At 35.4% G+C, this 14,705-nt stretch overlaps 1 protein-coding gene across 12 annotated transcripts in view; it reads right to left on the bottom strand.

Annotated features, from left to right (window-relative positions):
• Nucleotides 1-14,705, bottom strand: part of ERBIN (erbb2 interacting protein) — a 123,328-nt gene that overhangs the window by 30,244 nt on the left and 78,379 nt on the right. For 10 of the 12 annotated variants that reach the window (XM_014781672.2, XM_014781674.2, XM_087443347.1 and 7 more), the window contains exons 15-18: nt 10,814-10,913; nt 3,971-4,092; nt 2,932-3,105; nt 1,617-1,802 (exon numbers count right to left, since the gene is read on the bottom strand). In XM_014781672.2, coding sequence (XP_014637158.2) covers nt 1,617-1,802; nt 2,932-3,105; nt 3,971-4,092; nt 10,814-10,913 — 582 coding nt within the window. The remainder of the gene's footprint in view (nt 1-1,616; nt 1,803-2,931; nt 3,106-3,970; nt 4,093-10,813; nt 10,914-14,705) is intronic. The other 2 variants (XM_087443345.1, XM_087443348.1) reach the window with 1 other exon arrangement.

Here is a 14,705-nt window from a genome sequence, read left to right as displayed (position 1 = left end):
TTGCGCCACTGGGCCGGCCCCAATATCACTATTTCTATACACCAGTGCTCTCCAGTGAAACTTTCTGTAATGATGGAAACAACCTGCGCGGTTCAACATGGTAGCCACTAACTAGATGGATGTGGTACTGAGCATTTGAAACGTGGCTAGTGCAACAAAGAAGCTCAAATTTTTAATTTAAATTTAAATAGCTACTTGTAGCTAATGGATACCACAGTGGACAATGGAACTATAAATCAAAAACACTTCAGAATTTCATTTTTAAAAGTTTCAGCTTGGGACCGGCCCTGTGGCGTAGCGGTTAAGTGCACGCACTCCACTGCTGGTGGCCTGGGTTTGGATCCCAGGCGTGCACGGATGCATCACTTGTCAAGCCATGCTGTGGTGGCATCCCACATAAAAAGTGGAGGAACACGGCACGGACGTTAGCTTAGGGCCAGTCTTCCTCAGCAAAAAGAGGAGGATTGGCATTCTTGTTAGCTCAGGGCTGATCTTCCTCACCAAAAAAAAAAAAAAGGTACAGCTTTACCATTTTACATTACCTCCAGCAGTGTAGGAGGGGAATATAAAATGGCGTAACTTTTGGAAAACTGGCAGTTTCTCAAATAGTTAAACATAGAATTATCATATGATCCGGCAATTCTACTCCTAGGTATATACCCAAGAGAAAATAAAATATAAATCCACACAAACACTTGTACACAAATATTCATAGCAGCTTTATTCATTATAGCCAAAATGTGGAACTAACTCAAATGTCCATTATTGACGATTACAATGGAATATTATTCAGACATAAAAAATGGATGAAGTAGCACCGATACATGCTACAATACGGATAATCTTGAAGACATTATGCTAAGTGAAAGAAACCAGTCACAAAAGACCACATATTGTAGGTTACATTTATATGAAATGCCAAGAATAGCCAAATATATAGAGGCAGGTAAGGTAGATAACTAGTTGCCTATAGGGCTCAGGGGGACGGAGAATTTACAGGTGATGGCTAAGAAGTATGGGTTTTCTTTTTGGGGTAATGAAAATGTTCTAAAAGTGATTATGGTGAAGGTTGTACAACTTTTAGTGTACTAAAAGCCACTGTATTGTACCCTTTATTTAAACGGGTGGATTTTATAGTATATGAGTTATACCTCAATAAAGCTGTTTAGAAAAAGTTACCGCTTTTATTGATCCACTAGAAGAAACACTAAAAAAAAAAAGTCTCAGACATTCAAGAAAAAAAAATACTTCACAATCAATGATAAATGCTTAAATAAGAATAACTGAAGCATACCTATGGCAACCTTTTCATTTTTAAGTCACAGAAATAAAAGAAGTCACCATTATGTATTTTACAGAATTAGAATAGAACTGCCATAATCTAATTTACATTTAAAATTAGACTGACAATCATTTGAGTACAATGGGTATAAAAATTTTAAGTTTAAAGTGATAAATGAGTGATATAGCAAATATTATGGAATTTCTCAACATCAAATACATGAGCATATTTTCTGCTATCCATATAAAGTTTTTCCTATCTTTAGTTAGCAACGATGAAATATTAAATTCTTATCAGTTGTTATGATCATTCCAGAATAATTATAAAGCCATACCTCAAAAACATCATCATGATTAACAATATGCTTCAAGTTTTCAGAGGCTTTCATATTTGCAGTCACTGGTAGATTCCCAGGACTGATCTCAGCTTCAGCTTCACTGGTCTTCTGTGTCGAGTTTCCTATCATATACTTTTCTCTTTCCTCAGCTTTGCTTCTTACTGGAGTAGTACTTTCTGAAGTCTAAATAAAAGAAACGATAAAAAATTCATATTCCTTAAGCTTTATATCTATGTATTCTTGAATTCAAGTTCAGACGAAAATTTAAAGTAATTTAACATCTTCCTTTTCTGGACAAATAAGGAAACCTGAAACACGGAAATCTGTAGCACTCACAGATAAAACGCTCATTTTGGAAACAGGTGGTCCCCAAAGGTCCCTAAGCCACATTCAACTTTGCGAGTTAGCTGAGGCTACATTTCATCTTATCAGTTGCAAAGCTGGTGTGTGTGAGTGAGTCACGTAGCTCAGCATGCTCAAACTCAGGAGGGCTAGACTGTTTTCTGCTCATTGTGGAATGCAGAGTAACTCTAGTGACAGGTTAAAACTTCTGTTTCTGTGATACAATGTGAGAAAAAAAGTTCATTAAAGAAACACACAAGTTAGGGATTTGTATAGGTTTCTGCAACATTCCAAGGAAATGCCAATGGTCTGTCATAGCAACTGCATTTAAAGTTAGAATTGGGCAGTGGATCAATATTACCATGGTAAAAAATTTTTTTCCATAAAAAAAGTTATGCCTATAACAACGAATTTTCTGACATTTGTTAATCTTATTCTTTGTTCAGGCACCGATATTTCTTTTTTCTTTTTTTTGGAGGAGATCAGCCTTCTGCTAACATCTGCCAATCCTCTTTTTTTTTTTTTTTTTGCTGAGGAAGACTGGCCCTGGGCTAACACCCGTGCCTATCTTCCTCCACTTTATATGGGACGCCGCCACAGCATGGGTTGCCAAGCAGTGCATCGGTGCGTGCCCGGGATCCGAACCGGCGAACCCTGGGCCGCCGCAGTGGAGTGCGCGCACTTAACCACTTGCGCCACGGGGCCAGCCCCATAGCACTGCTATTTGTAAAGGCTATGCTGCCACTTTCCTGCCTGTCTGGACAGTCTGTAACCACTGAAGTGGTAATATTAGCAATTAGGGAGTTTGCTGATTATTACAGCTTTTAGTTCAGGTAGCTGAGAACACCATCCTAAATTTGAGAGTACATTTTAGTATATACAAAAGGGATCATTATATCAATTATCATTTTAAAACTTTAAAGAACTTGAAATAGGCTTTGGTCAATTCCTTTGAATTGAGTTTTCTAACCTTCACACCCACATCATTATTTACAACTTGCTGATCTTCACGTGGTTTCAAATCTTTTCCAGAGTCTTCATTAGTCTCTTCATCTTTTAATCTATGTACAATGGTTTGAACAGTTTTGACCATATTCTTAAGCTCATCTGGGTATGGTGTTGGGTATCTCTTTAAGTTTCCCTCCTAGAGAAATAAAATAAGTGACATTTAAAATATGGATAAATATTTCTAACGTCAATCTCAAAACTTAATCTATAATCCATCCCAATTACAATGGATATCTAGCTTATAGGGGTAACTGTGAAGACAGATGATAGGCTTTTGCAAGCATTTTAGACTCTTATACAAGTATGGTTTTATCAGTAGCCAAAGACTTCACAGTTATAGATTTCAATGTTTTAAAAGCTTTTTTAGCAGACTTAAATATAAATATATTCCATTTGGAGATATATGGTGTGGATATTGCCAACACCATCACTTGGCTTTGAAACAGATACATGTTTTTCAGCTAGATATTTATCCAGGCACATATGAAGTTCCTACATTTATACACTATGTTTATGTGCTGCAAACCAAACACTTCCAAGGTCAGCCTAATGGTCATCTTCTGGGATTCAGCTAGTTTATATAAGGGGAAAATAATTACATCCATAGGTAAGTTGGAAATGTGTATTTGCTACTTCTATCACCGTGACACACATTCTCAATCCCATAAAGAAATAAAACATTCATAATGAAGAGTTCTCTATCCCTAAAATATATATATAAATAATCATTAAAGAAAGGGAAGGGGGAAAACAATAATCTATTATTCTCTTATATTTATATACACTGTGAAATTTGGCTTTTAATCACATAGTTTTCTATTGTTCTCAAATTCTTTCACATGACATATGTATTGGATCAATAAAACTTCAGGTGCCTTGAGGGCAAGAAATGAAACCAATACTTCTTTGTATCCCCCAAAACAGCACAGTATAGGTATACAGTACCCAATAAATTATTAGCAGAACTGCTTCAAATTTGAAGGAAGAAAGAACACACTCACCCTGGGAGGTGCCTCCCTTTCATCTTTGTCTTCATCACATTCAAATGCCACTTGAGCTCGCTGTTTCCTCTGTTCCTCCCACAATGAAGGATTAAAACTTTCATTATCTGACATGAACATAACTAAAGAAAAACAAACATAAAACAAAAAAAAAATCCACTACATTTTACTGTAATTATGAAAAACTATTACTTGCTCATCATTTTCTCTATGAGATATGTTTGTTAAGGTAAGTCAAGACTGGTCAATGCCAACAGCTATAAATTCTACACTAAAAACTAAGCTGTGATTCTGACATTCTTTACAATATCAATCATATATCTTTTCTTCTCTAAAGCTGATTTGTCTTGTTTTGTTACTGGAAGGGTTCCTGAAGAGAATCTAACAATTAAAACACTATAGATATGTGATTTTGTGCAGTTCCCTACAAAAGGTAACATGGTAATATATAAATGATTTCATCCAAGTTTTTACATTCAGAAATAATATTCCTAATTCAAATATTATTCATTAGGTATTGGGCAGGGGGTGGTTTAAGAGAGAAAGAGTGAGCTATTTTGGTAAAAAAGGATTACCCTGATGGCACATAATTATATCTTTGCATTAAACATTATATATAATATAGTTGTACTAAGTAAAGTGCTTACAAGATATTTTCTATATCAAAATGCAAGAAAAAATGAGAATTTAACCTAAACTCAACACTTACAAATCCTGCTATCCGATATAATATTAAAGGTGAAGATTTAACAACTGTTACTGTTTTTCGCTTATTAGGCAACTAAAAAAAAATCTAAGGCTTAAAATATTAATCCATTCATCTATTATATATCCCCCTATAGAAGTCTGTGCAATACAAAATAAAATCACAACTTGTTTTCTGCCCAATTAAGAGAAAATGACTATACCTACTCAAAACAAAAGGGATTAAATACTCTTTTGGTCAATACCCAAATATGGTCAATTTGAATACTTACGCAAACGTAGAATAATTATCATTTATTTTCAGTCCTTATTTTAGGCTTCCTACCCTTCTCTAATCTCATATCCAAACTAAGAATGCCATGAAACCAAAAACTAACAACGGGAATGGAGTTTTGGGATTCAGTATTTTGTTTTCATTACAGTTCAAGAATTTTTTCTTTAATTGCCTTATGGAGTTGCTTAACAGTTAACAAATTAGAGTATTTGTTTTTGTTTGTGGAATGTGGTTCAAATTCCTAGGAATCCCTATTGACATACTTTTGTGGTATACTTGGGAAGGTAAGCAGAGTCAAGCAGTTTCCGACCAAGTCTATTTCCAGAATTCAGAAGATTCCCCTCCCATCTTAGGCAGCAATTCAATCACCAGCCTAAACTAGAGATCTCTAAACGTCTTGGATTATGTCAAAGCAATTTTACACCAGAATATTTTCAGAACCCCAAGGTAAGTAACTTTTACTACACCTCTCATTCTTGTCAACTTCTGGTCATCTACACTTTCTACCCTCTAGCATAAATCTCACATCTTTTGAGATTCGGGGCATCAGGTAATAATACCACTTTCTCTGCATTTTAGATGCCACTAGACCTGATCACCCTGGTATAATCATCGAGGACTCTAGTATTTGCCTATAGTCTCTCTCTCCACCTAAACCTGCCAATATCCTGAATAATAACATCATGTGACGACCCCACCTAAACACTAAACTCTCCTAGTTCCTTTTTTTTTTTTTTTGGTGAGGAAGATCAGCCCTGAGCTAACAACCATGCTAATCCTCCTCTTTTTATTGAGGAAGACCGGCTATGAGCTAACATCTATTGCCAATCCTCCTCCTTTTTTCCCCCAAAGCCCCAGTAGATAGTTGTATGTCATAGTTGCACATCCTTCTAGTTGCTGTATGTGGGATGCGGCCTCAGCATGGCTGGAGAAGCGGTGCGTCAGTGCGTGCCTGGGATCCGAACCCGGGCCGCCAGTAGCGGAGCGCGCGCACTTAACCACTAAGCCATGGGGCCGGCCCTCTCATGGTTCCTTGATGGCTTCAATTCCAGTGACCATCTGCACTTCACCCATGTGATTCACAACCATGGTATTACTCAACACCTTGGCTTGTATAAAACTTTTCCACCTCCTTGACCACTACACTTGTTCTTCCAAATCATTCACTTGCTTATTATTGTTGGTAAACTTTGAGTTCCTTAACCTCACTTCTTGTTCTTCCTGTAAAACCCTTCTAGGTTTTACTTTCTTCTCTGATCAGCTTAGACTTCATGATGTATTATTTTAACCACTATCATCTTTCTTGTCCCTTTTCCTTAAGTCATACCTATCTAACAAACCCATAATGTGGTACTTCAATCACCTACATTCTTTGCTCTGCACTGCCGAATTCTACCACAGAAAAATGATATAACCTTGTTGTTTAGAACCACTACAAATTCATGGTGTTCCCTCATCTTTGCTCCATCTTCAAAGCTGCCCAGGAATCCTTCTATTTATTCCTTGTCAGTCTTTTCTCCCACTCCAAATCACTACCGCTTCCCTTAAATGCCCTTTCCCCAACTTCTAGAGGCAACTTTCTCTTTGACTTCACTGAGAAAAGAAATGCAAGAAAAACCCTCAGATTGATACTCCCTCCCATAACAACCTGTTTTCCTAGCTACAAATTTATTGTTATATGGAAGCATATTTCCCCTTCTTCCTGTTTAAGACTGATTCCTCTAACTAGGCCCAAGATAGCATGCCTTCTCTTTCAGATTTATGCATCATTAACCACCTTTAGATCAGGAGCTTCTTGAAAGCAAGCATTATCTTTAAATTCTTAGATCTAACACAATGCCTAGCACATGGGGGGTCCATAAAAACAGAATGAATTAAATGTGAACGAAGTGTCTACTTCTTTCAAAGTGTTATAAAACTCCAACCTAAGAACATTATATTTTCCAACTCATCTAATTTTTAGAGGCACTGTGATAAAGGAAAATCTTTTCTTGCAGTTGAAAAGAAATTCATGCACCTGACCATACCAATGTAGTTTCTGATTAAGTATAGTGAGTGCAATATGCTATAGTGCTCTTCTTGTAATACTCATAGTGAAATACTTTAAGAAACAAATGAACTCCAGAAGGACTCAGAATATTATAAACATATCTCAGATTTTTCTATTAAAGACTCTTCCAATCTAAAACACATTACCAAAATCTAAAATTAAAAGTAGCAAGATTTTATTTTGCTACTTCTACTCTTCCTATCAGAAATAAATTTCTTACCTGAACTATGATCTCTTTTAAGAGGAAACAATAAGGGAATAAATTGAAATGACAGAAAAACAAACAGAAGGCCAGGTGAATTCGAATCATGGAAACAGAAAACAGTAAGAAGAGGGATCAAGATGTAAGTATACCCCTCATTACAACAGTTTAGAACAGGGGCCAAGCAAACTTTTTCTGTAAATGCCAGAAAATAAATATGTTAAGCTTTCTGAGCCAAGAAACAAAATTGAGGATATTAAGTAGGTACTTAAACAGCAAGAGAAGTCAAATTTCCAAAAGATTTTTGACAAATTTAAAATATACTAATAATTGAGTACCGTTTCTTGTAATACAGTTCTACTAATGAGAAGATGGAAATTCTTATTGTTGGAATAACATTTTGCTTACTTGGGGTTCAACATTAGTGTTCACTATCATCAAACTGACGTAAATATTCACTTGTAAAAACTACTCTTAGCTCGTGGGCTACAAAAAACAGGCAATAAACCAGATTTGGCAATGGGCCATAATTTGTCAAGCACTTTTATTGGAACAAAAAGTGTTATGACAGAGGATATTTATCTGGTCATTCCACGGAAGGGTCTTCAACAATCTCATAACTGTGCATTTAATAATCTAGTTCATTACTCAAATTAAAAATACATATATATACACTTTTCAGTAGTTTTATTCATTGTTTGAATCATGTTTCGTTATTTTAGTGTAAGTAAAAATGAAAGGAAAAAATGAACATTCTGAAGTCTCTATATGACAACAACAAAAGCAGGTAGGATAGTAAAGCACTAATAACACAATATAATATAACATCAAAGATTAAATACGTCCTTTGGAGACTTTGGTTCAATCACAGGAAAAAATAATTTTGTTTGAAAATCTTCCTTTGGAATGATATCTGTATTTGATTTCTTTCTAATATTTTTCAGTTTCTATTATTTTTCTGAAACAATCAAAGCAGTAAAACAAAGAACAAAAATGAATTTTTTTTTTTTTTGGTGAGGAAGATCAGCCCTGAGCTAACATCCATGCTAATCCTCCTCTATTTTTTTGCTGAGGAAGACCAGCTCTGAGCTAACATCTATTGCCAACCCTCCACCTTCCCCCCCGCCCCAAAGCCCCAGTAGATAGTTGTACGTCATAGCTGCACGTCCTTCTGGTTGCTGTATGTGGGACGCGGCCTCAGCATGGCGGGAGAAGCGGTGCCTCAGTGCGCACCCGGGATCCGAACCCGGGCCGCCAGTAGCGGAGTGCACACACTTAACCGCTAAGCCACAGGGCCAGCCCCAAAAATGAATTTTCCAAGTTTGCTTTTTCTATCTTTTAAGAAAGGGGATAGAAAACTATTAAATTTGGCCCACTTCCTATTTTTGGATAGCCTGCAACCTAAGAATGGTTTTCTAAGGTTTTTAAATGGTTGAAAAAAAGAATATTTCATGACACATGAAAATTACATGAAATCTAAATTTATCTGTCCAGGGGCCGGCCCCGTGGCTTGGTGGTTAAGTGAGCGCGCTCCACTGCTGGCGACCCGGGTTCGGATCCCGGGCTCGCACCGACGCGCTGCTTCTCCGGCCATGCTGAGGCGGCGTCCCACATACAGCAACTAGAAGGATGTGCAACTATGACGTACAACTATCTACTGGGCCTTTGGGGGGAAAAAATAAATAAATAAAAATCTTTAAATTTATCTGTCCATAAATAAAATTTTATTAGAACCTATGCTTATTTGTTTACATATTGTCTGTGACTGCTTTTGCACTAAAATGGCAGCATCAAGTAGCTCCAACAAAAACTTTATGGTCTACAAAGTCTAAAATATTTATTAAATGGCCTTTTACTGAAATAGTTTGCCAATGCATGCAAGAGGACATTAAAGTCTCTTCTCTACACTAAGAATTCATTCCTTCTCTTTCCTCACAAATATTTTACATATTAGCATTCTACCTTCCCACATAAAAAAACAATTATTTGAACATATTATGTAGCAGATTATAATATTTACAGGATACTCACTCTTAGTTACTATTTCCTATTATCTAGAAATCATCTTCAGAGACGAAGTGGAAAACTGAGATGTGAGTCCCAGCGATTAAGGTAAACAAACAAAAAAACACCTATTGATGTATCCAAACATTTACAATAACTCCCCACACTGCACGAGCATAATTGGTATATCTATTTTGAACAGAAAATTCTTAATTTCTAATGTACACAGAGAGTACTTGCATAAAACACACTGACCATCTTTAAAATTAAATATACTATATTTTGTTATACATACATAATTCCAAATTATATTGCTAAATATGGAGATTGCGGTGGATTTAAATACACGGAAGAGAAATCTTGTTTATAAACCTATTCTCTAAGCCTTAATGACAGACCCTTCAATGAATGAAGCTATTTACATTTGACATCTCACAAGTCTTAACTTCTAATCCAATTCAAAAGCTAAGCAGTTTTGCTTCATCCAAATAAATCTCATCAAATATATCCATGAAACAATAACTTCTCAAAGTAAGTCTTTTATTTCTTCTTGCAAAGTAAAAGAAATAATTAGTATAGAGAGGTAATGAGTTTTCTAATTATTTATCACTAGTTATGGAACAGAAGTTAAATGATTTTAGTTTTTAATCTATTTAAGGATTTCACAGCTGTTTGTTAAAACTTCCAAAACAATGTGATAATAATAATAATAATAGGCAATTAGATTTTGCCATAGTACTAAGCACTTTATAGCCAATGTTTCTCATCTTTACAAAAACCCTGCAAAACAGATACTATTATCATTATTTCAAGATAAAGAAACTGAAGCTCAAGAATTGATTTAACTGGCCTATGGTATATTTTATAAATTAAGACTAACGATTAACTTAGATTTTTTCCTTTAGTGTTTTTCTGTATTAACAGTTAATCTGCGAATAACTCTGGGCCATAAAGATTTTCACTGGTTTCAGAAAAATATACATAAAAATTATATTTTTATAAAGTGTAACATCTCTATCACACATGCACACACACAGTACAACATACATTAGAAAGAATTTGTTCCTTAGTCTAAAACATTTTCATGCCATAATTGTCAAAAAACATTTGTGGCCAATAGTATAAATAAAGGGCATATTCCCCTTTCCCGGCAAAATATTAAGCAAGAACTTAGAAGCAACATTTACAGTCAGAATTTTACAGATTATCCTTATCTAGTATGTAGATCCAAGAGTAGTATTAGGTATACAACAACAGAAGTGAACAAAAAATGTCCTGGTTTAATAGTCCTAATTACATAAAACTTAAATGCATTCCTATCATTTAGCTAAATGTGATTTAGACTAGAGAGATCTATAATAGATGAAGTTCACTGTTTAATTTCAAGGAATCATTTAAAGAAGCATATGGTATACATATACCTCTAAATTCAACTATCTATAACCCTGAGATATTGCCTTATTTTCCCATTTTCAGAGAACTTTATTGACCCATTCTCCAAATTCCCTTCAAACTAGTAAGTGTTTGAGACTTAAAATTCACGTCAGACTTTTGCTGAGATTTGTCAGTATTTGTTTTTTAAAAGAAAAGAGATTCTTAAATTCCTACCATCCTCAGTCCTGGGCTGCTGAGGGAACATGTAGTTAGTAAGCACCATTTTCTGGGTCTCTGAATCAGTCTCTTTTTGAAGAGGTATCAGGGGTTTGGACTAGGGAAAGAAAATAAATGTTTAATTTTCCATAATCCTAAAGCAAATACATATCCAGCAATTACTCTAAGTACTCACCATTTTTTCTATAAAGTATCAATGTGTAGCTTATAAAAACAAATTTAAATATACATAATAAAACTTTAAGCATTGTTTTGAAACCTTATAAAAATCTAAAAAATAAAATTTAGTTTTTAGTATAAAGCAAACTCATACTATATTGCAATTATCACTGATTATCAATAAAGTTTTAAAAGATTTCATATACTAAGTATATCCACAGTCCAATAATTCCTTATCATAGTGATTTAATAAAGCTATAAAATAAGCCATTCCATTTTGTTATTTTACTTCCTCTAGTATTGCACTTTGGGAAGATGCTTTTGTAGAAATGTGGAAGCTTTAGTTTAGTTATCTGCAGGTTTATTCTACCTGAAAAGGGAGTACTTAAACATTAAGTTGTAACCTGCTTCTCTCTTTTCCCCTGTGTCTCCTGTCTCCATTAATGATACCACAAGTTACTCAGTGGTGGAACTAGAATCCCCAGTTATTTTGGACCTCATTTTTTCTTAAGACCTTTTTCCTAACTGGTTATCAAGTGTTTTCAATTTACTTCTTAATCTAACTAATACTTTTATAGACTGTAGACCTAACATCCTACCAATCCAAGCGTTGGCTGACTCCAGACAGGCAGGGAACTACCCAATCGTCCCCTCACTGCCACCCTATCGATGAATTCTTTGGACTTACTCTTATGAAAACCTTGCAGCTATCTAATTCCATTCTTAAAATCTTATTCCCATTTAAACATTTCCTCCGTGCCCCACTCCTTGTTCTACAGTAAACAAACCGCCCTGCATCTCAAATGTCTTCATTGAAAACTTTCCTTGATCTCCTCAGATAATGGAAATGGTAGATCTACTCCTTTCCCAAAGAGTGCTTCCCTGAAGCCTTCTCAAATACAGGTTGCCTAATCTCCCACATCTCATAAAACCCTAGGTCAGGAGGTAAGAGTTAGCGCTCACAAATGCTGTGAGATCACTACTCCTCTCTCCTCAAGTATAAACACCTGTTCTTTTGAGGCACATTAAACCCGGCCTCTACCATTCTACCTCCTTTCCTAATACAGTCATAAGCCGCATAAGACAGGGCCAAGCAAATATTCTGTGAATCCAGCTGCAAAATTTCAAATCAAGTTTCAAATGTAAATATCCACTTAAGAAGACTAGATAGTTAAGAATTCTATATATATGAACTGACATATTTAATAGATGCAGTAATCATTTGTGTTCAAGCTCTAATAAAAGCAAAGGTATCAATCTGCAAGTTAATACTACAGTCTGATTCATAAGCATGGGTTGACATTAACTTAAAGCTTTTAGGATACTATAAGAGTTAGGTGGAAAGGGGTCCTCAGTTAAGAAGTTTGGAGAATCCTGAAATATAGACAAGTGGGTTTCTTTCCTGTAGTAACATACTAGGGTTGTTAATATAATCCAAAAGAGGAATATAACAGTCTCCCAAGTGAATCTGACTATGGAACTTATAAATATCATAGGAGACCAGTGTATCCAAACCTTGGGAAAATGCACCTTTAGATAAATTATTATAAGGCATTGCTCAAAGGCAAATACTAAGCATTAATTTATTTAAAAGATCAGCAAATTGTAAATTCTGCTTTGTTAAAACACATTGATCTGTAAGAAATACCTGAGAACAGATACGGAAAAAAGGTTTCCTCATACTTCCAGATAATAAGTTAGCTCTTAATTTTTTTCTTTAATTTTTACTTAGGACCTACAATCCATTATTTTGGTGACATTATACAGGATATTTTCTATCCATTAAAGTAGAAGGTTTACAACAGTCTACACTGTGAATCCTTAGACTGAGAATCAGACATTTCAAATTAAACCCAAAACACATTTTGCCAATGTTTTTAATAGGTCAACTATAGCTACTATTTGCAAGCATAAAATACTAACATTTAATCCAAAGACCAAGCAAATATAGAAAGTTGTATTTAACTGTCCAAAAGGACACTTAGCTAGAGTACTAAGACATCTTCATTGTCCTGACCTTCTTGCCTCTCATGCACTCTGACACACTTAAGTCAGGCTTTCCATCCCACCATTCCACTAAAACTACTAATTTCAAGGTCAGTAATTACCTCTATCTTGACAAATCCAATGGCCAATTAGCAGTCCTCATCTACCTGACCCATCAGCAACATTTGACGTAGGTGATTTTTCTTGAAGCACTTCCTTCAGGTGGATCTCTAGATAGCACACTCTCCTCATTGGCTGGTTCTCCTCATCCTCTATTTGGGGTCCCTTTCACCCTTGAGCTCAATCTTTGACCTTTTCTTCCCTGTCCTCTCTCCCTAGTAATCTCATGCACTTCCATGGTGTTAAATCCGCTCTTTGTATAATGTTGATTCCCAAATTTTATCTCCAGCCAATATCCGAGTTTCAAACATAGATATTCAACTACTGACCTGACATTTCTAATTTAACATCTGACAAGCTACTTAAATTTTAAAATGTCAAAAGTAAAACTATTAATTTTACCCTCAGACTTACTCCTCTCCCATTTTCCCTATCTCAGAAAACAGCAACTCCAATATTCCACTTCCTCAGGTTAAAAACCTAAGAGTCACACTGGTTTCTGTTCTTTCTCTCAAGTTCCATACTCAGTCCACCAATAAGTCCCTCTGGCAATATCTTAAAAATACACCCAAATCCGAGCTCTTCTCATCATCTCCACCATTACCACACTAGCCCAAGCCCAGCAACACCTCCTTCTAAACTACTGCAACAGCATCCTTATTGAACTCTCCGCTTCCAATAGCCTACCCTCACCCTCAGCACCTACAGTCCATTCCTCACACAACAGTCTGGATGATCTTCTAAAAATGTAAATCATATCTTGTGATTTTCTGGCTTGAAATATAGATTTCTATCTAACTCAGAGTAAAACCCCAAGTGATTAGTATGGTCTACAAGGTCCTATGTATCTAGTCCCAGTTTTCCTCTCATCTAATCTTATACAATTCTCTTCCTTGCTAACTACATTCCAGCCCTTTAGGCATTCATCTGTTCCTCAGTTACACTGAGCTCAATCCAACATTTGGGCTTTTACTCTTACTATTCTTTAAACGCACCCCCTCCTCCAACTCATCACCCCAGTCTATGCATGGCTCACTCCTAATTTCATTTGAGAATCTGCTCTACTGTTCCCTTCTTCAGAGAGACACTTCCTAAATTACTCTATTTAAAATAGGATGTATATTCCAATCCTGCTGTTCTTCTAATGCCTGTCAAGCTTTATTTTTCTTTGTAGCTCTGAAACAATATTACATATTACATAGTTACTTGTTTGTCTCTTTCTCCCATGAGGATGTAAACTCAATGAGAACATAAGAAGATTCTATTTGCTTCACTAATATATCTCCAGCTCCCACAGCAGTTCATGGCCTACTGTAAGCTTTCAAAAAATGTTTGTCAAATGAAGAAGAGTTCAAGAAATACCTCTTAATTCCTTAGAAGCACTTCTTCAAGGTCTGTGAAAGTGCTCAATTATAAGTATAATTTAAATTATCAAATTTCTACAGATACATGCCATAGATGATCACTATAAAAACTTAAAAAGTTAGGGAGTATTGTGTCTGATTTCCTAATCTAATACATCTTTTTACAGATTTAGAAGAAATTAGACAAGTCCAATAGAATTTATTGTTTATGAACCTACATATATTTCACAAAAATTATCTGTATCTAAACATTTTCTAAG

Source organism: Ceratotherium simum, chromosome 18 (genome assembly GCF_057802395.1).
Source record: "Ceratotherium simum simum isolate JZ-2026a chromosome 18, ASM5780239v1, whole genome shotgun sequence".
NCBI lineage: Eukaryota > Metazoa > Chordata > Mammalia > Perissodactyla > Rhinocerotidae > Ceratotherium > Ceratotherium simum.
The sequence above is the reverse complement of the archived record's forward strand: the minus strand, read 5'-3'. Positions and strand labels throughout refer to the sequence as shown.